General features: G+C 42.4%; 1 protein-coding gene across 1 annotated transcript in view; it reads right to left on the bottom strand.

The window, feature by feature from the left end:
• FAM184B (family with sequence similarity 184 member B) overlaps positions 1-21,918 on the bottom strand; it is a 168,148-nt gene that overhangs the window by 32,481 nt on the left and 113,749 nt on the right. The window contains exons 7-8 of the mRNA XM_032854466.1: positions 20,479-20,595; positions 7,103-7,206 (exon numbers count right to left, since the gene is read on the bottom strand). Of these exons, the coding sequence (XP_032710357.1) occupies positions 7,103-7,206; positions 20,479-20,595 (221 nt within the window). The remainder of the gene's footprint in view (positions 1-7,102; positions 7,207-20,478; positions 20,596-21,918) is intronic.

Below are 21,918 nucleotides of genomic sequence, written 5' to 3'. Positions count from 1 at the left end.
GTAGACAGAGTATATTTCAGAGAAGATTCCAGTCCTTGAAACTTATCAAGATTTATTTTGTGGCCCTACATTGGAGAAAGTACTATGTGCCTTGAAAGAAGATCTGTTCAGCATTGTTCAGACCATTGTTTACAAATGTCAGCTAGATTAGGTTAGCTGATAGTGTAACTCAAATCTTCTGTATCCTCACTGCTATTAGGCTAGTTGTCCAAATCCTCAGAGAAAGGTGTCACAATCTCCAACTGTGGCTGTGGATTTCTCCCTTTCATTCTCTCACTGTTGGCTTCATTATTTTTAAAGCTCTGTCATGAGGTCAAACACATTGACACATCCAAGATCAAGGTGTCAGATTTGCTTTTTTTCTGAGGCTTCTCTTCTTCTGAGGCTCACAAATGGACACCTTCATGTTATGTCCTTACACTGACGTTCCTCGGTCTCTGTTTTCTGCATGCTGGTCTCTTCTTATAAGGATATCAGTCCTGTCGGATTAAGGCTGCCTTAATAATCCCATTTTAATTTAATTACCTTTTTAAAGGCCCTATCTCTAAGTACATCACATTCTAAGCTCCTCAATGTATGAGTTTGGGGGAAGGGACACAATTTTGCTCATAATAGTGTCTTTATATTTAAATGTCTCTCTTGTGGACAACATATAGCAATGTCTTGCCTTTTTATCCTGACAATCTCTTTCTTTTAAATGGTATATTTGGTTCTTGAATACTGTAATTATTGCAATGATTGGGCTTAAGTCTATGTCTTGCCATTTGCTTTCTATTTGCCTAATCCTTTTTCTTACTGTTTGCCTTCTCTTCCTCCTTTCTACCTTCTTACCTGGCAAATATTTTTCAGTCTTCCATTTTATTCCTTCATTGAATTTTTTTAGGTCTTCTTTGTATTGTTTAATGTTCCCCTATGGATTGTAATTTGTATCCTTAATTTATAACAATATATTAGAGTTAATAAGGTAACTCTTGATGTAAAATGTAAGTCCGTTACAATGATAAAATTCCATTAACCCTATCCCTGTCATAGCAGCCCAAATGTCTATCCATAGGTTAATGGGTAAAGAAAATGTGGTGTATGTATATATGATATGAAAGTGTGTGTGTGTGTGTGTGTGTGTGTGTGTGTATAATATATAATATTACTCAGCCATAAAAAAGAATGAGATCTTGCCATTTGTAACAACATGGAAAGACCTGAGGACATCTATGCTAAGTGAAATAAGACAGAGAAATACCAAATACCACATGATTTCATTTATATGTGGAATCTGAAAAACAAACAAACGGATTTTTTAAAAAGCAGAAACAGACCCATAAATATAGAGAAAACACTGATAGTGCCAAGAGGGTAGGGGGTTGGGAGATGGGCAAAACAGTTAAAAGGGAGTGGGAAGTACAGGGTTCCATTTATGGAATGAATAGGTCATAGGGTTGAAAGGTATGGCACAGGGAATATAATAAGGAATAATGAGGAGGAGGAGAAGAAAGAGGGGGAGGATAGAAAAAAACCTAACCCTGTCCTTTGTGCTAATAGTCATATATTGTCAATAACATACATTATGACTCCCATAATAAAATGTTGTTAATGTCATTATAATTCTTCTTCTTCTTTAGTTGGATGTGTTTTGTTTTAAAGTAATTAAAAGAAGGTAAAACAATACTCTTCTATATTGACCTATATGTTTACCATTTCTGATGCTCTTCATTTTCTCCTATAGATCCAAGTTTAAATCAAGTATAATCTCTTTTTAGCTTAAATAAATTCCACTAGCACTTATTATAGTGCAGGTTGGTTGGTGAAAATTCTCTTAGCTTTTATGTACCTGAAAATGTTTTTATTTCACTCTTGTTTTTGAAGGATATTTTCACTTGATTTAGAATTTGGAGTGGACAGGTTTTTTTGTTTTTGTTTTTATTTTTATTTTTTTTTCAGTGTTCCAAGATTCATTGTTTATGCACCACACCCAGTGCTCCATGCAATACGTGCCCTCCTTAATACCCACCACCAGGCTCACCTAACCCCCCTCTCCTCCAAAACCCTCAGTTTGTTTCTCAGAGTCCACAGTCTCTCATGGTTCGTCTCCCCCTCCAATTTCCCCTAACTTCTCTCCAACTTCCAGTGTTCTCTGTGTTATTACTTATGTTCCACAAGTAAGTGAAACAATCTGATAATTGAGTCTCTCTGCTTGACTTATTTCACTAAGCATAATCTCCTCCAGTCCCATCCATGTTGATACAAAAGTAGGGTATTCATCCTTTCTGATGGAGGCATAATACTCCATTGTATATATGGACCATATCTTTTTTATCCATTCATCCATTGAAGGGCATCTTGGCTCTTTCCACAGTTTGGCAACTGTGGCCATTGCTGCTATGAACATTGGGATACATATGGCCCTTCTTTTCACTACATCTGTATCTTTGGGGTAAATACCCAGTAGTGCAATTGCAGGGTCATAGGGTAGCTCTATTTTTAATTTCTTAAGGAATCTCCACACTGTTTTCCAAAGTGGCTTCACCAACTTGCATTCCCACCAAAAGTGTAAGAGGGTTACCCTTTCTCCACATTCTCTCCAACACACGTTGTTTACTGTCTTGTTAATTTTGGTCATTCTAACTGGCGTAAGGTGGTATCTCAATGTGGTTTTGATTTGGATCTCCCTGATGGCTAGTGATGATGAACATATTTTCATGTTTCTGTTAGCCATTTTATGTCTTCATTGGAGAAGTGTGTGTTCATGTCTTCTGCCCATTTTTTGACATGATTATCTGTTTTTTGAGTGTTGAGTTTGAGGAGTTCTTTATAGATCTTGGATATCAGCCCCTTTGTTTTTGTTTTTGTTTGTTTGTTTTGCCTTTTAGGACTTTAATGATAATGTTCAGGTGTTTTTTGGAAAGCAGAAAGAGTATGAGGCTGGAAGGCCAAGAAGGAGTTAATTGTCACTAGTACTCATGAGAATTCAAGTGTTCCCTGTATTTGTAATTTGTCTTTTAAGACTTTGGGGGTTATCTTTTATTTTCAGCAACTTTTCTTGGATGTATCCAGGGATTTCTAGGATGTATCTATGATGTTGTCTTTGGATTTATATTGTTGGGAGTTCACTGAGCTTCCTGACTGTGTAAGTTGATGTTCCTCACCAAGTTGAAAGACTATTCAGCCATTATTTCTTCAAATATTTTCCTGCTTCATTTTCTTTCTCTTCTTCCTCCTGGGCTCCAACTACATGCATGTTAGACCATTTGATTTTGTCCCACAGGTCACTGAGGATCTCTCCATTAAAATTTTTCCCCCCTTTATTCTCTGGATAAGATAGTTTCTGTTAATCTGTATTCAAGTGATTAATTTTTCTTTCAGGGTCTCCAGTTGGCTATTACACACACCAGTGAGATTTTCACTTTGAATACTGTACTTTACAGTTTCAGAATTTCCCTTTGTTTCAAGGTTTTCATGTCTCTTTTGAATTCCCTATATGTTCACTGATTATAACGGTCTCCCCTTCATGTCATTGAACATACCTCTTAAAATTGTTCTAAAGTCCTTCTCTGCTAATTCCAACATCAAGGTCATTTTAGGGTTTGTTTCTATTGGCTGATATTCTTTCTTGATTACGGGTCACATTTTTCTGCTTCTTTGCATTCTCATGTTTTTATTGTATGATGCATATTATGGATAATATAATTAATATAATATAATAAATATAATACTGAATAACAGGAAGTCTAGATTATGTCTTCCTTTCAAAGGTGTTGATTTTTGTTCTGCCAGGCAGCTAAAACTACTGAAGGCCTTTTCTGATCCTTTTAGGTTTGAGCTTGTCTTTCGTTAGAGTTGGTGCATTTCAATATTGTCTTCTGTTCTAGAGTATGGATGTGTTTCTTACCCATAAAGTATGACCTCCATGAGGTCTCCACTGAAAGCCTGTATTGCCTTGGAAGATTTCTCTATCCCAAGTAAGCTGGGACTGCAACATCTACCAGCACGACCTGTCCTCTGGGATTTTTCATTTACTCAACACCACAGCAGCCACACACATCAAGCCCCATGGAACACCATCTTGTGTGTTCTCTCAAGCCCTTGTCCAAGGACTTACAGCAAATCTTCATAGTCTTCTTTCCTTCCTCCCCTGACATAGAACTACCTGTTCAGATACCTTACCTCACAGATTCCAGCCACTTTACCACCCCTGAGCTCTGATGTCTGCCTTCCCAGCTCAGCTTACTCCACCTCTTTTGCTACAGCTGGCAACTCCCCGCAGGAAGAAAAATAAGGGCAATGGTGGGTGATCATGGGACTTGACCCATGCTTCCCTTCTCAAGAACACAGTCTTCTGCATATTGTGCCTTCATATGTTTTGCCCAGTTTTATAGCTATTTACAGAAAGAGGAACTCAAGCCAGACTGGAAGTCCATGGCTGGAGGTGTAAGTTTCAGTTCTTATTACTGACTATTAAAGGATCAAGTGATCTGGAAAAGTGGAAGACCTGTGTCTCTTCATTTTGCACAGAACAGATGCCCTTAATTGAGATGTAGCTGAAACTGTGATTCTGGCATCAGAGAAACTCATCCAATACTACCATGTACTAGCAGTGTAACCTTGGGTAATTTACTTGACCTCCCTGTTCCTCTGTTTTCTCCATCTTTGAAGTGAGGTACTTCAATAATAATATCTATGTATTGAAGATTAAATGGGTTAATCATTTTAATGTGCTTATCACACTTCAGCATTCAATAAATATTTGTTATTATTTTTATCACCATCATTACTCCCTGGAACACTACTAATGAGATTTCACTCTCTGACCCCATTCTAGTGCCTCAAATTTCCTCACCTCCTCCTAAAGAGCCAATTTCATCCTGCCACCCATCACTAAGTGAGCTGACTCTCCTAATGTCCCCCATCCCTCCTCATTAAAGCTGATCCTAATCTGCTCTTCTGAATTTGACCTTAAGCCCATGGAAAAGCCACGTCCCTTTTCAGAGCTACCATGCCAAAAAATCCAGTGTCCTGACCAGCATTCCCCATGAAGCTAACTACTAAATATGCAACCTTGCCCCCAAGGAGCCACTGCTTTTGTTCTTTTCTGCAACTTCTGATGTTAGAGCTCAGGGTGCCTAGTCCTTCCTTTCTAGTCCTTCCCTATCACTGCTTAGCTCTTCTCTTCACACCAAAACCCTTGTGGGAAACAATCTGAGAGGTTTGAAGCGGCGGGGGGTGGGAGATTGGGGGAACCAGGTGGTGGGTATTGGAGAGGGCACGGACTACATGGAGCACTGGGTGTGGTGCAAAAAACAATGAATACTGTTATGCTGAAAATAAATTTTAAAAAAAGTAAAAAAAATTTAAAAAATTAAAAAAAAAAAAACCTTGTGGGAGTGACTGCCAGAGCCCCTCCTATTTTGCTTCTATAGTTGAGGACAATCCCTTACTGAAACCACCACCCACAGGAGAAAAAGATAAAGCTGTTGTGATCACCACCTACTGTTGGTATGCTCAGCATCCTCTCCCTGGGAAAGCTTTTCCTCTTTCCATGTGCTTCTTTTTAGTCCACAGAGTTTAAGAGCAGCTCACTCTGCCCTCACCCTCAGATGGGACCAGGGGAGGATGTGTCACAAATGCTGGCCAGTCAGAGCACTGCATCTTTGTGGCCAGAGTGATTGGCTCAGGAATTAACATGTGACCCAAGCTGGGTATCTTAGAGACCTCTTTGAAATTTCTGTCATAATTTTAGGAAAAAGACTCTTTCTCTCTGGAATTGTGAGTTATAAGCAGGACAAGGTTTCTGGTTGCCAGTAGTAAGGATGTAATCTGGAAACCTGAGTCCAAAGTCTGTCCTCCTTCACAGCTGTTCTTATGTGCCTCATAGATTCTGAGGCAAAATCTGGAGGATTCAGTGGAAGTATTAGTAGCTGGGAGTTCACTGGGCTATAGGCTATGGTCTGGCTGAGGGGTTTACACCCTGCTTCCCCAAGGCTATGATCTGCATGGTTATGCCTCCTCCCCCCAATTTATATGTAGAAACTTATTGCTCAGTGTAATGGTATTAGGAGATGGAGCTTTAGGGAGGTAATTAGGTCAATAGGGTGGAGTCCTCATGGTGAGATTAGTGCCCTTATAACAAGAGACATGAAAGAGACCTCTCCCTTACAAACCTTTCTCTTTCCCACCCCTCCAATCCCCTTCGCTATGTGTGGACACAGAAAGAAGATGGCCATCTGCAAGCCAGGAGCAGAGTTCTCACCAGGAGACTGAGTGGACCAGCATCTTATCCTTGGACTTCCCAGCCTCTAGAACTAGGAGAAATAAATTTTTGTTGTTTAGGCCATACAATCTGTGGGATTTTGTTACAGCAGCCAGAGCTGACCATAGGACATGTGGACTGCATAGTCTTCTCTGTCCAGTGATAATTTGGTCATGTGCCCTGCTTTGGCCAGTGGAATATGACTAGAAATGAGAGGATGCAGTTCTGAGCACAGGATTTAGGAGGCACTGCATATTTTCATCAGCTCTTTTGAGATTCTTCTCTTTACCATGACAATAACATGCTCCAGGTAGAGGATAATATTTCAGTCTCAGCCCCAGAATGACAAGACTTGAACTTAACCCACAGTTTGGGGCAGGCAATGATGCCTGACCTTCAGGCAGGAGCCAAGATACAGGTAGCTGACATAGGAGGTAAAAATCACTGGTATTTTGGGAATGTTTGTTACAGCAGCAAAAGCTGACTAATATAGATGACAGAGATGGGGTATCTCCCATCAGCGACAAAGCTCCCTCATGTCTCCTAGTTAAAGGATAAGGAGCAGAGATTTGTGGCCAGCTGAGTTTTAGGCAGGTTTACTAACCTCTTTGAGTTTCTGGTTCTTAATCTATAAAATGGCCTCTCTAGGTTGGTGTAACAATGGAATAAGATAAGTTGTGTTAAGCCCACAGCTGTACTGAGAACATACAAAACACATATGTTCCCTTCCTAAGTGTGATGCAAGGGGCAGTGATAAACACTTGAGGAATGAATGAATGAATGAATGAATGAACAAATCCTCCCAAAGCTGAGTCCTCATTCACTGGAGCACTTGCAAGCTTGCGTGTCCTCTTATACCTTTCTTCTTCGTCACTGCTGGTTCCTTCTTCAGCTGCTAACTTATCGTGATACTCTTCTCCTTTGGGCAGGCTCTGAGGTTTATTCAGCTTCAAGCATGGATCCTAAGGTAAAAACAGTTGCAAGATGAGACTGAGTACACCTCCCTAATTCAACCCAGGCTTATCAAACCAGAAAGCAGAGGAGAAAGAGCCCCGGTGATCCATAATTGGTGCACAGTCCACAGGCCTGGCATGATGAGACCTGGGACAATTCAATGCCTATTACAGTGCCTGGCTTAAGAGCAGCAGTAGCCCTTATCCCTGTATCCTATCTTCCATTGACCAAGCACTTCACACATTTGATGAAAGTCAAGCACAGAGATGGTAGGTAACCTGTCCAGGGTCCCACCATCAGTGAGAGGTGGAAATGGGACATGCAGCCAGTGGGTCTGACCCTGGGACTGCTATGCAGATCAGAAAACACTGCCAGCAACAACTACTGATCCATGTGAATAACCGCTATTATTACAATGCCCATTTTAAGGTGGCAGCCTGTGACATCTCATGACATAGGATCAGAGAACATGGAACTTGCTGAATGACCATACAATTGAGAAAAGGGGTGTAGTGGGAGGAGAATATGGAAACCATGAGTGAACACTCAGGCCTAGGAATTTTCTATGAATTAAAATTGTTCATGTTATCATTCTCCCCTTTCCACAGAAATAAAAGGTGAAAAGGATGTTCTTTTTTTTTATTTGTCTACTTATCACAGTAACCATTGTCTATGGAACACACTAGTAAGACAGGCTAGGAACTGATGTCTTCATTGGCAAATCTCATTAAATAATGTTAAATTGCAGCCTGGGGTTTCCACCAATTAGTTGCATGGCCTTGAGCTAGTCTCTTCCCTTTTCTGGCCCAGAACTTCATCAACTGTAAAGCAAAGGAGTTGGTTACATCTGTGGTTTTCAACTTGTGTTCCAGAGACCTTGGGATATGTCCCTGGGGTCCACAGAGTTCAGAAGGGGTAGAGCTGAGGCTGGAGGATGAGGTATGGGGCTCCAATTCCCTCTCAACCTGGCATGAAATTGCTTTGGTTGCCCTTCCAGGTACTATAATGTTTATTAAAGGTCACCAATGTCAAGTTTAATGATGACCTCTGTGTTGCCAAATCCAGTGGTCACTCCCCAGGCTTCAGCTAACTAAGCTTCCCTGCAGGACTGGAAATATCTGGTCACTCCCTCCAGCAAGAAGTTCTCTCTCCTGGGTTTTCTCCTCCCTCGCCAGCTGCTCTTTCTTAGTGTCTTCTGCTCAAGTCCCCTGCTCTTCTGCCCCTCACCTTAGTCCTTGAACTTCTCTCTCTCACTCCTCATCTCTCTCTTACCAGCATCTCATCTAGTTCCATGAATACCAATGATAAACAAACTTAATCTATTTCTAAGATTTACCCTAAGGTTTGGACTTGAATATCCAACTGTCCTCCAGATTTCACTTAGGTGCTTAATAAACTTCTCAAACCTCAACATGTCCCGATCTGAACTCCTGGTCTTACCCTCCCCAAACAGCAAGCATGCACCTGTCCCAGGGCCTTGAACTAGCTATTCCATTGCCTGCAATGCTCTTCTCTATAATATTTGCATGGCCTGCTCCCTCATTTCACTAACCTCAACCAAGAGACCTTCCCTGACTTAAATCCTAAGCTCTGGTACCAGACACCTATATTTAGTTCCCAGTTCTTCTTCTTAAGGATGTAATTTTGGGAACATTAGGTTGTCATGGATTAAATAAACCAATAAATATAAAGTCTTTGAAATGTATTAGCTACACAGTGAATACTCAAATTAATATTTCCCAGGATTATTGTTCTCCGATCACCTTCTCTAAAATACCACCCCATCTCACTTTCTCCCATCTTCATCTGTCTTCCTCAAAATACATATCATGGCCTAATGTCAATTACACGTCTACTCTTTCACTCTGTTTCCCTCACTGGAAGGTAAGCTGGATGGGGGCAGGGATTCTGCTCTGTTCCCTGCTGTTTCCCTGGTTCCTAGAAGCAGTGTGTGGCACATGAAGAGCACTCAGTAAACAACACATGAGTAAATCCAAAAAAAATCTCTCAGAGAGCAGGGGGGCCTTATCTCCCACACTTGCCTCACACTCCCACTACATCCCATGGCCCAGAGTTGGGCCCCTTGTGCTCCTGATTCTTAAGTTCCAAGTTCTGTTTGAGTCATTTGTGTTTCCTTTAAACCTAGCAGAAACCATGTGATGCTGGAACCCTCACTTTCAGAGGCTCAGGGTGGAGATGACAGTCAGAAAGAAAATGACCATCTCTGCCCAGGAGGGCCAGTGGAAGGGTGCCCAGAGGTGATGGCCCACTGGAGAGTATGGGTTCCCTCTGCCTCCCACACCACTCCTATCTAAGCCCTCATCTTCCCTTCTGGAACAATGTGTCCTGGGTCATCTTAGCTAAGCCAGAACTGCCTTTTCCAGGCTTTCCTTCCCTGCGTAATTCTGGACCATGTGACTTTGTGTAAGATCTGGAAGATGGATGTGCCTTTTTTTCTTGTTCTTTGATGTTTGCCACAGGACATCAGGTGCTGGTTCACCTGGTTGGCCCAGGCTGCCTGGGGCTCTCAGCTCCTCCACCTCCCACTGGACCCTCCATAGGCTTCTCCATTTCCCAGGACCCAAGGCATGTTTAGCTCTGTGAGGAAGGATGTTGGATTCTCCTACAGGTCACCAAAATCCTCTGAGCTGGAGGTTCACTGGCTTCAGAAACCAATACTATTCAAGCTCAGCCCCATGGGTTGCATTCGTCTTTGGTCTTCCCCATTTTACATTAATCCTTCTTTGCTTCTGACTGCCTGCTCAGCTATAGGCCCACTTTAGGCCTGACACTGGACGTGGATGCAACAGTTGAACTTATAGAGTGTTCATAGGGTGTTCACCTGGCTCCCACAATTATTCCATGTTTTTCCAAAAATGAATCCCATGTTCTCATGAATTCTCAAATGAATTCCTATGTTCATTTCTAGTAGTCTGTTTCTCTGACCAAACTCTATCTCATGTACTCTTTAGAGTACTCTTCTCTCTAGATCCTACTTATCCTCCAAAGCCCTACTCAATTGCCACTTCCTCTATGAAGCCCTCACAATCTTTTTTATTGGCACTATCCTTTCTGCTCTTGAAGGTCCCATAACAATTTTTTTTTTGCTACTGTAATTTGCTCACAAATATTTTTGGGCATTTACTATATGCCAGGCACTCTTCCAGAGACACAGCAATCAGTAAGACAGATGAAAGTTTTTTCTGCTTTGTATTAATTATAGGAGTGTTCTCTTTCTCCCTTTCTGGAAAGTAAAAGTAATCCCAGATATAGTTTTAAAAATGTTATAAATCCTCCAGCTATTAACTGAGAACATGCTGCATGGTCATTTTCCTTTACCTGAATCCTTTTTCTTTAGTGTGTGTAACTGGGTACTAAAATCCAGCTGACTGATATGCTATTTGTTACAGGGACCAGTGAGTTTCGTTCATTGCTGTGTACTTTCAAAAATGATGTCATCAACCAGCTTGTAATCTCTGTGTGGACCGTAAACTACAAGGCCCACTTTTGCTTCCCACTTTCAAGTATTTGGGGCATTCAAAGTGTCTCCCAATTCCTATAAATCCCAGAAGCAAATATCACAGTCTAAGCAAAACAGATTTTTGAGACACCTGTTATAAATCCATGTTCTGGATAATCCAGGGAAAACTGCATGGTAAATGCAGAACAACAGCAGTGAATCAAAATAGCATAATACTACAATATAAATATATATGAATTATTAAAATTAATCATCCAGGTTTCTAAAGGAAAATTGGATGTTATAAAGAAGTACTGGTAAATAGAAAGCACAAAATATGTTGGTAAAAGCAACCCTAAGGGTATCAGTAATCAGGATAAACAGGAACTGGCTAAGTTCAACATGTTATCTATCCTGATAAAAGGAATCATTCACTAAAACTCTCTAATAATGAACCTGTAGGCATATAACAATAAAGCCTGAAAACTAGGCAAAATGTTTGGAACTGTAGGAAGAAATGGGCAAACTTACAACTATAATGAGAGAATTTAATAACTACCTCTCAGAACTGATATAGTAACTAAACAAAATGAGCTAGGATACAGAAAATTTAAACAAGATTAATAAGCTAAACCTAATACCTAAAAAAAAAAAATACTAATCAGTGCTAACATTTATATGGTGCTAAGTGTTGCCAGGCCCACAACTCTGAGATGGGCAGTATCATCTGTGACAAAACTGAGGCCAGAGAGGATATGCAAGTTCCCCAAGATCATATGATGAATATATCACAAAGCTAGAATTCAAATATACAGTCTATCCCTACACAATGTAGATTTGAACTGTGAGGATCCACTTATTTGTGGATTTTTCTCTCAGTAAATACAGTATAGTATTATAAATGTATTTTTTCCTATAATTTTCTTAAAATTTTCTTTTCTCTAGCTTACTTTAAAAATATGCAGCCACTTTGGAAAACAGTGTAGAGATTCCTTAAGAAATTAAAAACAGAGCTTCCCCATGACCCTGCAATTGCACTACTGGGTATTTACCCCAAAGATACAGATGTAGTGAAAAGAAGGGCCATCTGTACCCCAATGTTCATAGCAGCAATGGCCACAGTCGCCAAACTGTAGAAAGAACCAAGATGCCCTTCAACGGACGAACGGATAAGGAAGATGTGGTCCATATATCCTATGGAGTATTATGCCTCCATCAGAAAGGATGAATACCCAACTTTTGTAGCAACATGGATAGTACTGGAAGAGATTATGCTGAGTGAAATAAGTCAAACAGAGAGACTCAATTATCATATGGTTTCACTTATTTGTGGAGCCTAAGGAATAACATGGAGGACACGGAGAGATGGAAAGGAGAAGGGAGTTGGGGGAAAATGGAAGGGGAGACGAACCATGAGAGACTGTGGACTCTGAAAAACAATGAGGGTTTGGAAGGGTGGGGGGTGGGAGGTTGGGTGAGCCTGGTGGTGGGTATTATGGAGGGCACATATTGCATGGAGCACTGGGGTGGTGCATAAACAATGAATTCTGGAACACTGAAAATAAATTTAAAAAATAAATAAAAATTAAAAAAATATGCGTTGACTGTTTATGTTTGTGGTAGATCTTCTTGGTCAATAGTAGGTCATTAGTATTTAAATTTTTGGGGAGTCAAAAGTTACATGTGGATTTTTAATTATGCAGGGAGCTGGTAGCTTTAACACTAGCATTATCCAAGGGCTAATTATATACTTAAATGACCAAACTGAGAATGTAGGTTTTCTCCTATCACATTGGGAGCAATTAAAAATGGGCCCATAGGGGTGCCTGGGTGGATCAGTCAGTTAAATGTCTGACTTCACTCAGGTCATGATCTTGGGGTCCTGGGATGGAGCCCTGTGTTGTCGTTGGGCTCCCTGCTCAGCAGGGAGTCTGCTTGTCCCTCTTCCTCTGCTCCTCCCCCCTGCTCATGCTCTCTCTCTCTCAAATAAATAAAAATATATATTTTTAAAATGACCCCACAGAAATCTACAAGCAAATCTCACCACAGTTCCAAGTGTTGACATTCTGTGATCATGTGATCTGATGATGACAATGCAATAAAATTAGAAAGCAACAAGAAATAGGTTTTAAAAAGTAAACTCCAAGATACAGCCAAAGACATACACTTAGAGGGAAATTTACAGCCTTCACTGTATTTATTAGAAAGCATTCAAGAAGTTAGAAAAAGCATAATAGAATAAATCCCAAGGAAGAAGAAGGAAAGAGATACAAAAAAACCAAAATTAATGACATAGAAAAGAAGAGATCCAAGCAATGCATCTGAAAGGTGGCTTTTCGGAAAGACACATGAAGTCTGATCCAGGAGAAGACGAGAAGGAACTTAAAGCAATATGAATAATGGACAAATAGCTCATGAAAGTTACTATAGAGATTAAAAAGAATTCCAAATGTACTCGGAGCCACTGTGAGGACTGTGAAAGGAAATGCACAGGATGTAATTTCTGGGCCACCTTATTGACAACTGATATATTTAAAGGCATCCCGGGCAGGAGTCCAGAGACAGGAGAGGATGGGAGACACTATGAAAAGCTGATGAAGCACCGGGAGGACTACACCGGCTCCCAGCTGTCTCCCATTTTTCTATTCCCATACATTGACTGATGGATGCCTAGGACTCTATAAGGTGGACACCCTACCATCCTTATGTCACAGATGAGGATGTGAGATCAGAGAATAGTCTAGCGACTTGCCTCAGGTCACATGGCCACTGGAAGATGGCCTGAGGACTGGACCCCTGGATTGTCCTGCTGCCTGCCCTGTGATTCCATATGACCACAATGCTACTTGCCACTACAATGTTGGTAAGATTGCCAGCTGCCAGCATCAGGACTTAACTGGGTGTGAGTTCAAACCATGTTGTACAAACATGCTGTGAGAAATATCTGTGAAACAGACACTTAAGATCAACCTGAAAGATGAAGGTTGTTTTCCTAACCAACAGGAAGGTGAAGTCAGTAATCCTTTCTGTCTATTCACTTTTTTTTCCCATCCTCCAGGACCAGAGACAGGGACATTCTTTCTAGAAAGAAGGTGAATCCTCCTCTTCTTCCACAAGTAATTGGAGAAGGACCCCAGTGTTCTTCTAAATCATCCTCCAGCCAGGACTAATTTCTGAAGGGGTTCCTAATCTAACCTTGAACTACCAGGACTCAAAATGGTACCTTTAATTCCATTCATTCAGTTGTCTTGTCATGTATCAGTTTGTGTACAAGACAGTGCTTGACATCTGCCATATACAGGTATATTAGGTGATGGAAGGGTAAAAATTAAGAACACAGAGTTCCTGATGTCAGCAAACTTACAGTTCAGTGGGGAGGCGGGACGAACAGACTATATAAATGTCAAAAATATTTCCTCCCTCTCTCCCTCTACCTGTGTACCTGGCATTTGAGGTCAAAGTACATAATTCAAGAGGCCCTAGGCTGCCATCAGAATATTTCACAAATAGACATGACCATGGAGATCAACAGTTGGCTGAAACGAGTGCTTTCAAGCTCACTGATACTCATGTCAATGGTGTACTCTTCTCTGACCTTCAAACGGAACAGATTCTCCAGCTGCCCCTTTCCTGGTTTTCTGCTTGGGATCTCAGCAAGTTCCTCCAAGAATGACCCTAAGCCACTCCTGGTGTATTCGGAGTTATCCACGCCTAATTCACACTCCTGGTTTCCCCATCAGGCATTTTGCTGCAGTTCTACCCAGTGCTCTCTGCCCAGGGCCAAATATGTCCTGGGCATAAATTGTACACAGAAAAATAAATAGTTCTGCTTCTCTTCCAACCGTCCATCACCAAAGTCTCCTCCCAACTCCTCCCAAGCAAAGAGCTGGCTGGTTATTTTAATCCTGTGTTCACATTAGGTTTTCATCTTTCATCTACCAGGCAGTTAACGTCTTCTGGATTGTTTCTATTTTAAAGGAACACCCACGCCCAGGAAATCTCCTGGAAGGGAATATTCAAAGTTATTCTCAAGTTCAGTTGACACTCTTTCAAAGGTGGCATTATGTATGTCTTAAAATAGAATACCTAATGCAATGGGTTTTTGCTGAAATGATTATAAGGGGTTGTAATAGATACTATAAAGTCACCTTACATTTATAGATTCTTGAACTGTTTTGAAAAGTGCCTTCAAATACATTCTTCTGTTCATTACCACAAGTCTCTGGTGTGGAGCCAAGTAGGGATTATTGCTGCCAATTTACTGAAGAGAAGGAGTATGGAGTTATGGTTTAGAGAATGGGTCTCAGTTTCCCTACCTGTAAAATGAGGATAACAATGACACTTGTCTATCTGGATTGTTGTGGGGCTCTGTAAACTATTGTTCTTGGCACACTGTCATGGCCTGGTCCGTGTCTGCTACTTACAGTAATGAGGAAACTGATCTCAGGTTTCTGGACTTGCCTGAGGTCCTCCAAACATGTCTGGGGGAAAGCTCAGACTGGAGCTGTTGCCCATCCTATGTTGTCTTCCCAGGTTCAGCAAATCTCAGCCCAATTCTCAGCCAAGAATCTCTCCAGAGAGTCAGTCTTCAGGGCAGCCCGTCTTGCTCCAAGTCAGATCGAACCAGGCCCCCTACTCACACTGCACAGAGGGTTCACTGAAGTTGTTCGAGGGCTGAGTGGTGGTTTGTCTGCCCACCCCCAAGACAGCTGACACCCTTGGATTCCTATGATCCACTGGGTGTGCCACACGGTGTCAGCTGCCCAGCAAACTGCATGGGGTCCCCTGTGAGCTGGGGACACGTCCCAGGCCTGGGAGAGCTTCAGCGTGCCCCTTGTCTCCCTTCCTCCAGGCCTCGGGGATTTTGCCTTGAGACCTTTCACTGTGCTCCTTCTTCCTGTCCGCTCCCTCCCTGAGGAAGACATCTTCAACTTTCAGTGTCCAGGCAGATGGCAACAAATGTCACTGCTCTGCGGAATCTTCCTGGACTTCCCTGGGCAGACACCTGCCTCTCTCATCTTGACTGCAAAGAATCTTCCTGCCATTATTACAGTATTTATCATACCATGTGACTATTTAAGTAAATACTTATTCCCCTGCTAGAAATGGAACTCTCCAAGGACCAAGACTGGGCCTTATTGACCCAGAATCCAGCTCCCATGCCCTGTAGACGCCACACATAAATATTTGTTGAGGCAAAAAAAACTTGAATAATAATGATCATCAATGACTCTCCTTTTTCTTCTGGAGGGGTAGAGGCATGAGACTCTGTGGAAAATTTACCCCTTTTTCTGCCCTAGTTCACTGTGACCTAGGCACCAGAGGAGTCTTCCAGAAAAAAAATTTCCCTTCAGAAGTACTAAGGCTGACATGGATTTCTGAAAACCAATGAAAAAAAAAAAAAGCTATAAAAAAAACTAAGAGAATCAAAGAGACTTAACATGAGGTTCGACAAGACAAAAGATTCGACAAAGTCCCAGCTAACTGTGCTGGGGACAGAGCCACACCCAGGCTTGGCAACCCTCTCTCAGTATGTTCTGGGAGTGGAGGGAAAACAGCTCAAGTCTCAGCTGACATTATTATTTTTATCTCTCTTGACTCACTGTAGGGCTCTGGCAGAAAAGCCAACGGCCTAAATTGAAATTCCAGAGTCTTGAACAAACTTAAATTTTATGGCCCCTTGTGGGTCAATCCATGTGGTGGGCCTTCTATGACTGTGCTGCAGGGGGCCACTCACACAGCCTCTCCACCAACCTAAGAAATTCTCCAGGACTTTGTATCTTTAGGGCCCAAGACAAACTTTGACTCACTTGGCTAACATATAGTCAGCTTGCCAAAAATATTTGAACTAAATTCCAAATTTTCTCTGATGGGTCATGTTCCAAAAGTTTTATAATGCACTGTGTTGGCCAGGATATGGGGAAACAGATGGTCACATGTGCTGCTGTTGGGAGTGTGCATTGAGACATCATCAATGGAAGGTAATGTGGCACAACTATCAAAGTTAGAGACGCACATGCCACCGGACCCAGAAAATTATATGATCACAAGTTATCATCTACCAAGCATTTGCACATGCTGGGTACTTTCCAACACTGTACATATATTAATTCATTTCATCATCAAAAAAGCCCCCTGAGGTAAGTGATATCATTGCCCCAATTTACAGATGAGGAGGCTCAAGAAAAAAGACTTTAAATCATTTGTCCAAGATTGTCCAGCCAGTAAAAGCACAGGGATCTGTTTTAGGGGGAGCTCGCCTAACAGTGATACTACACTATATCCCTCTATAGAGCTATCCATTGAAGCATTATCTGTAATGGAGAACACCAACATAAATATCTGTCATAAGGGAAAGAGTATATTACGGTTTTCTGTACGGGGAAAACTGTAAGAACAGTTTTCTGTAACTGTAAACTGTAAGAACAAAGAACAGTTGTTCTTTGAAAGAAAGGAGGTAAAAAAAAAAAAAAAAGAAAGAAAGGAGGTTGATATGGAAGTGTACTGATGTGTTGCAATCCCCAAGCTATGAAAATTTAATGAGGTAGAAAAAGTAGAGCCCAGGCCAGTATGCTACCATTTGTAGAAAAAAATAATAAATTTATAATTATGCTTGAATATGCATGGTATATAGCTCTGAGCAGATACACAAGAAGAGATAAAACAACGAAACCAGACAAGGAACTAGGGAGAGGAGGGAAGCTTCTCACTGTATGCCTTTATACACCTTCTAAATCCTCTGCCACATATATGGATTAATTATTTGAAAAGAAAACAATTTAAGAGAATAAGTCATGCCTGCAAAGCACATAGGAGTTGCCTAATAGAAAATACAGCACCAGGGGCGCCTGGGTGGCTCAGTGGGTTAAGCCTCTGCCTTCGGCTCAGGTCATGATCTCAGGGTCCTGGGATTGAGCCCTGCATAAGGCTGTCTGCTCAGCAGGGAGCCTGCTTCCCCCTCTCTCTTTGCCTGCCTCTCTGCCTGCTTGTGATCTTTCTCTCTGTCAAATAAATAAATAAAATCTTTAAATAAAATAAAATACAAATACAGATGCTTGGGTTTATCCCAGCATTTCTGATAAGAAAAAAAGAAAGAAAGAAAGAAAGAAAATACAGCACTAGATGTTTAATTCTATTACTAAGTGTCCACTTGGTTTTAAAGCTGTTGGTTTATGAATGCTTCTCTCCTCCAGGGTCTAGCTCAGAGGCTGGCCCAACCTAGGTATTCCACAAATGACCGTGGAATGAATAAATAACGTGCATATAGAGTTGAATCAAATGGAACTGATGTTCTCTGAAGTTCCATGTGCAATTCATACACAGGAGGGGTGTGTACTGCTCTCTAGAAACCGGGCTCATGAGGGACAGTATTCTAGACCAAGCAGGGTGGGAGGAGAGCCAAGTTTCATGGTGAACCAACCTAGGGTTGTTAACATGCATGTGTACTTTGAACTTCCTCAAGATTTTTAATTACATCAGTGGTTCTCAGCTGGGGGCAATTTTGCCTCCAGGAGACACAGGACAGCGTCTGGAGACATTTTTGACTGGGACATTTTACTGGGGAGATGCTCCTGGCATTTGGTGGGCAGTGGCTGGGGATAAGGCAGAGAAACTCTGAGCTATCATAACAGCTCTGACCTTTATTCACCTGCCCTGGGACATACCTAGAACTTCAGGTGTGTGTATTCTCCCCCCAAAATCCAGCCGATGCTCCATCTTCCTGAGCTTATTAATCTTATTTTCACTGGAATCTCATCACTCAGGAGCCCAGCCAACTCTGTCCCACCTCCCTGCCACAGTCACTGTGAGGAGCTGAGAAACAGTTGAATATTTGAGAAAGAATCGTTCCAGGAAATGGCGCAGGGTGCTGGTGGAAAGTTCAACTGTCCCCAGGGCCAGGTGCTCTTCCAGTGGAATGCAAGCTCATGGGGCTGGTTCGTGAGAAACTGAGGGAGGATGGAAATATCTGCATACTTCTCAGGCAGACGCCATCAGAAAGGATGCATGGCCCCAGAGCAGGAAGGACCAGTCCCACTGAGGTAGGTGCGTATGCTCCATTAGCCTTCTCCTGCAGGCTTATGTGGGGCAAAGAGGGTGCTCTAGGATTCTCCCCCAGTCTGGGTGTCAGAGGGAGAAACCCAGGGCATCCTGGCTGCCCTGCTCAACCCCAAGACAAAGCTGAGGTCTGTTTTACCTGGGAGGCATCCTGGGCATGTGTTGATACTCTCACAAGGGGAATGGGGCTCAGAGCCACAGACCCAGCGGCTCTGTCCTGTCCTGGGTGCTTACATGCCTATGATCATGGGCAAGTCACCCAGCTACTCTGTGCCTCAGTTTTTTCCTCTGTAAAATGAGGGGATTACAGCGTTGTTGGAAGACTCCAAAGAAGTTATAGATGGGGACCATGCTCGAGAGCTGACGGGTCCCGTACAAACATTGTCATTCACATCCATATCTCCCAGATTTCTGGCTCATTTTTACCCCAGTGAATATGTGGTTAAATAGGGGCCAGCTCAGTGGGCTGGGCCTTGGGGACTGCTGGCAGGACCAGGGCTCAAGTTCTGGAAGTCTGGGGTTGAAGGAGAGAAAGTGCAGTTCCTGTCAACACTCAGGCACATGGACATGGTGAATAAGAGATGGGTGAGGATGAAGCAATGAGATTCAGACTCATGTGTGTTTTCTCACCTGGAGTATGAAGTGGACTGAAAATCTGGGACAGCAACAAAATAGAATGTTACGGTGATGGCCTTTTGCTGGCTGCAGCTGGAGAGGTTAATAGGGAAGCTGAACCAAGAGGGTCAATGAAGCCAGGACACTCAAACGCTGACTTCACAGGAATTATTTATGTGTTTGACATCATGCAGCAAATATTCAATGAGAGCGTATGTTCTGCTGCATTAAACTGTGGCTCTGGGAAGATATACTGAAGTCCTGGTCCCCAGTACCTATTCATATGATCCTATTTGTATAGGAGCTTTTGTGAATGTAATTAGTTACTATGAGGTCCTACTGGATTAGGGTGGACCCTAACCAAGGATCCGAGGGTCCGTAGACAAATGCCCTGTGAAGACCCAGAGGCACAGACATGCAGGGAAGATGGCCCCGTGAGGACAGAGCCAGAGCTCGAAGTGATGCATCTGCAAGCCACAGAATGCCACGGATTGCCAGCAGCCATCCGTGGCTGGGAGAAAGGCACTCAGGAGAGTCTCCCTCACGGATGCCAGAAGGAACCAACCCTGCAATCATCTAGATTGTGGACGTCTAGATGTCCAAAACTGTGAGACCACACATTTCTGTGGTTTAAGCCACCAAGTGTGTTGTGATTCATTATGATGGCCCTAGGAAAATAAAACGGCTTATCATGAGTGGACAGAGGACTCATGGGAACCAGCTTCCACCCTGGAGTAGGGTCTGTAAAAGGGCAGCCTCATGGGAGGTCTAGTGTAAGAGTAACTGGTATCTCCATGCAGAGGGAGGCGGCCAGGGGCATTATTGTTATGCTTCCTGCTGGGCAGAGCCCAAGGCCGCCTCTGGGCGAGTACCCTTTTATCTGCCAGGCAAGATCCTCTCAGAGAGGGAAGGAAGATTTCATCTGACAAGCCTTGTTCTTTTTCAAACCACGTGGATAATTACTCAGAACTCTATTTTCTTCATGGCTTTTGCAAATGGATTTTGTGGTGATTTTTTTTTCCAGACATTTTGGCAGCTCTGAGCGGGGAGATAAAAGAACCCATTAACACCAACATGTGTCACTAGGGACGATGAAGTGCTGAGAGAAGGGATACATCCTTAATTAAAGCAGGAAAAAAACAGAGGTTACCTGGGTCTTTAAAATGCTGTGCTGTTGGCAATCCAGTTCCTGGGGCCTTCCAGTTCCTTCTTTGCCTTTTCCGGGACATACCTTATTCTGTTGGATAAATTCTTCCAGTCTCAAAACCTAAAATAGAAGAAAACAAACACTTGGTAATGATATGGACCCCCATCTCCTGATGGGGTCATTAATCTGGGAAACCATTCTCCAGGGTCAATCAGTTCTGGGGACAGTGCCCCATTGGACAGCTTCTAAACGTGTTTCTGGAAAGGCCACTTCTAATTGGCTGGTTGTTTCATCTTTCTAGAAAAGATGAGCCTGGCAGAGGTAGAGTACTGTATAGTTCCCTTTAAATTATGGCCATAAATACACCTATATGGGAGCTGTAAGGTGGTTTTCCTTGGCTTTCACACCACTCCTGGAAGATCACTCCTTTCCTTTTTTTAAAAAAGCTAGTTGGTAAAGAAAATGAATAATATTTAAGAATTATACCAAAGAAAGAGTGGCTAGGAGGTACTACTCAAGTGTACAGTCCTAATTATGATGATGATGATTAGCCAGCTAATTGTAGAATATCGATTAAACAGACTGGTTTCTCTGCTCTAGACTCTGAGAAGAACAAGGCGAATAACCATAAAGAAAACTCAGATTTGCTAACAAATCTTGGTAGGAAACCTAACCCTCCTCGGGCCCCATGCCAGGTGTAAGGAGGTAAGGAAGAAAGACAGAGTGAGAGCAAAATGGTAAGAGAATAAAATACAGCCCAGGCCTTCCAGGAGCTCTCATCTTATGGAGGAGGCAGCAGGTAAATGGTTATCATCACAGAAACATTCAGGAGACAAAATGATAACAGTACCATGAATGGTGTGTTTCTCTGTGCCAGGCACAGATGTAAGAATTTTGCAGTATAAAGTTGTTTAATCCTCACAACAACTACTATGAGACACATACCACTGCAGAGAATTTACAGCAAAAAAACTCTGCCCAGGGAGGTCTGGAGCACTTCAGGGGCACTGAAGGATGAATAGGAGTCCATCAGTGGTGAGGGTGACAAGCGACATTCCAGGAGACAGGAGTAGCAGGTGCAATGGCAGAGGGAAGGCAGGATGTGCATGAGGACTAGGAAAATTCCATGTCGGGGACCTGGCATGCAGGAGTGGGTGGGAGGAAAGAGAGTCCTGGGCAAGAGTGGTGGTGGGTTGGGCTGGGCCCCAATTATGAAACACATGGAAATTAAAGATTTGGGGGAAGGAGGAGTGGGGTCTTAAGCGGATTTGGGTTTTAGAAGGCTAGTTCTGGAATTAGCTGGCCCAGGGAGAATGTGGAGGCAGGGAGATATAGGCCAATGCTCTTGACAGACTAGGCAACATCCCAGAAGATGATCATGAAACTATTTATACTGCATTTTGCTAAGGCTTACAAAATATCCAAATGGGAGTCCTATGCAAT

This window comes from Lontra canadensis, unplaced genomic scaffold (genome assembly GCF_010015895.1).
Source record: "Lontra canadensis isolate GAN:19392208 unplaced genomic scaffold, GSC_riverotter_1.0 scaffold1, whole genome shotgun sequence".
NCBI classification, from domain to species: Eukaryota; Metazoa; Chordata; class Mammalia; order Carnivora; family Mustelidae; genus Lontra; species Lontra canadensis.
The sequence above is the reverse complement of the archived record's forward strand: the minus strand, read 5'-3'. Positions and strand labels throughout refer to the sequence as shown.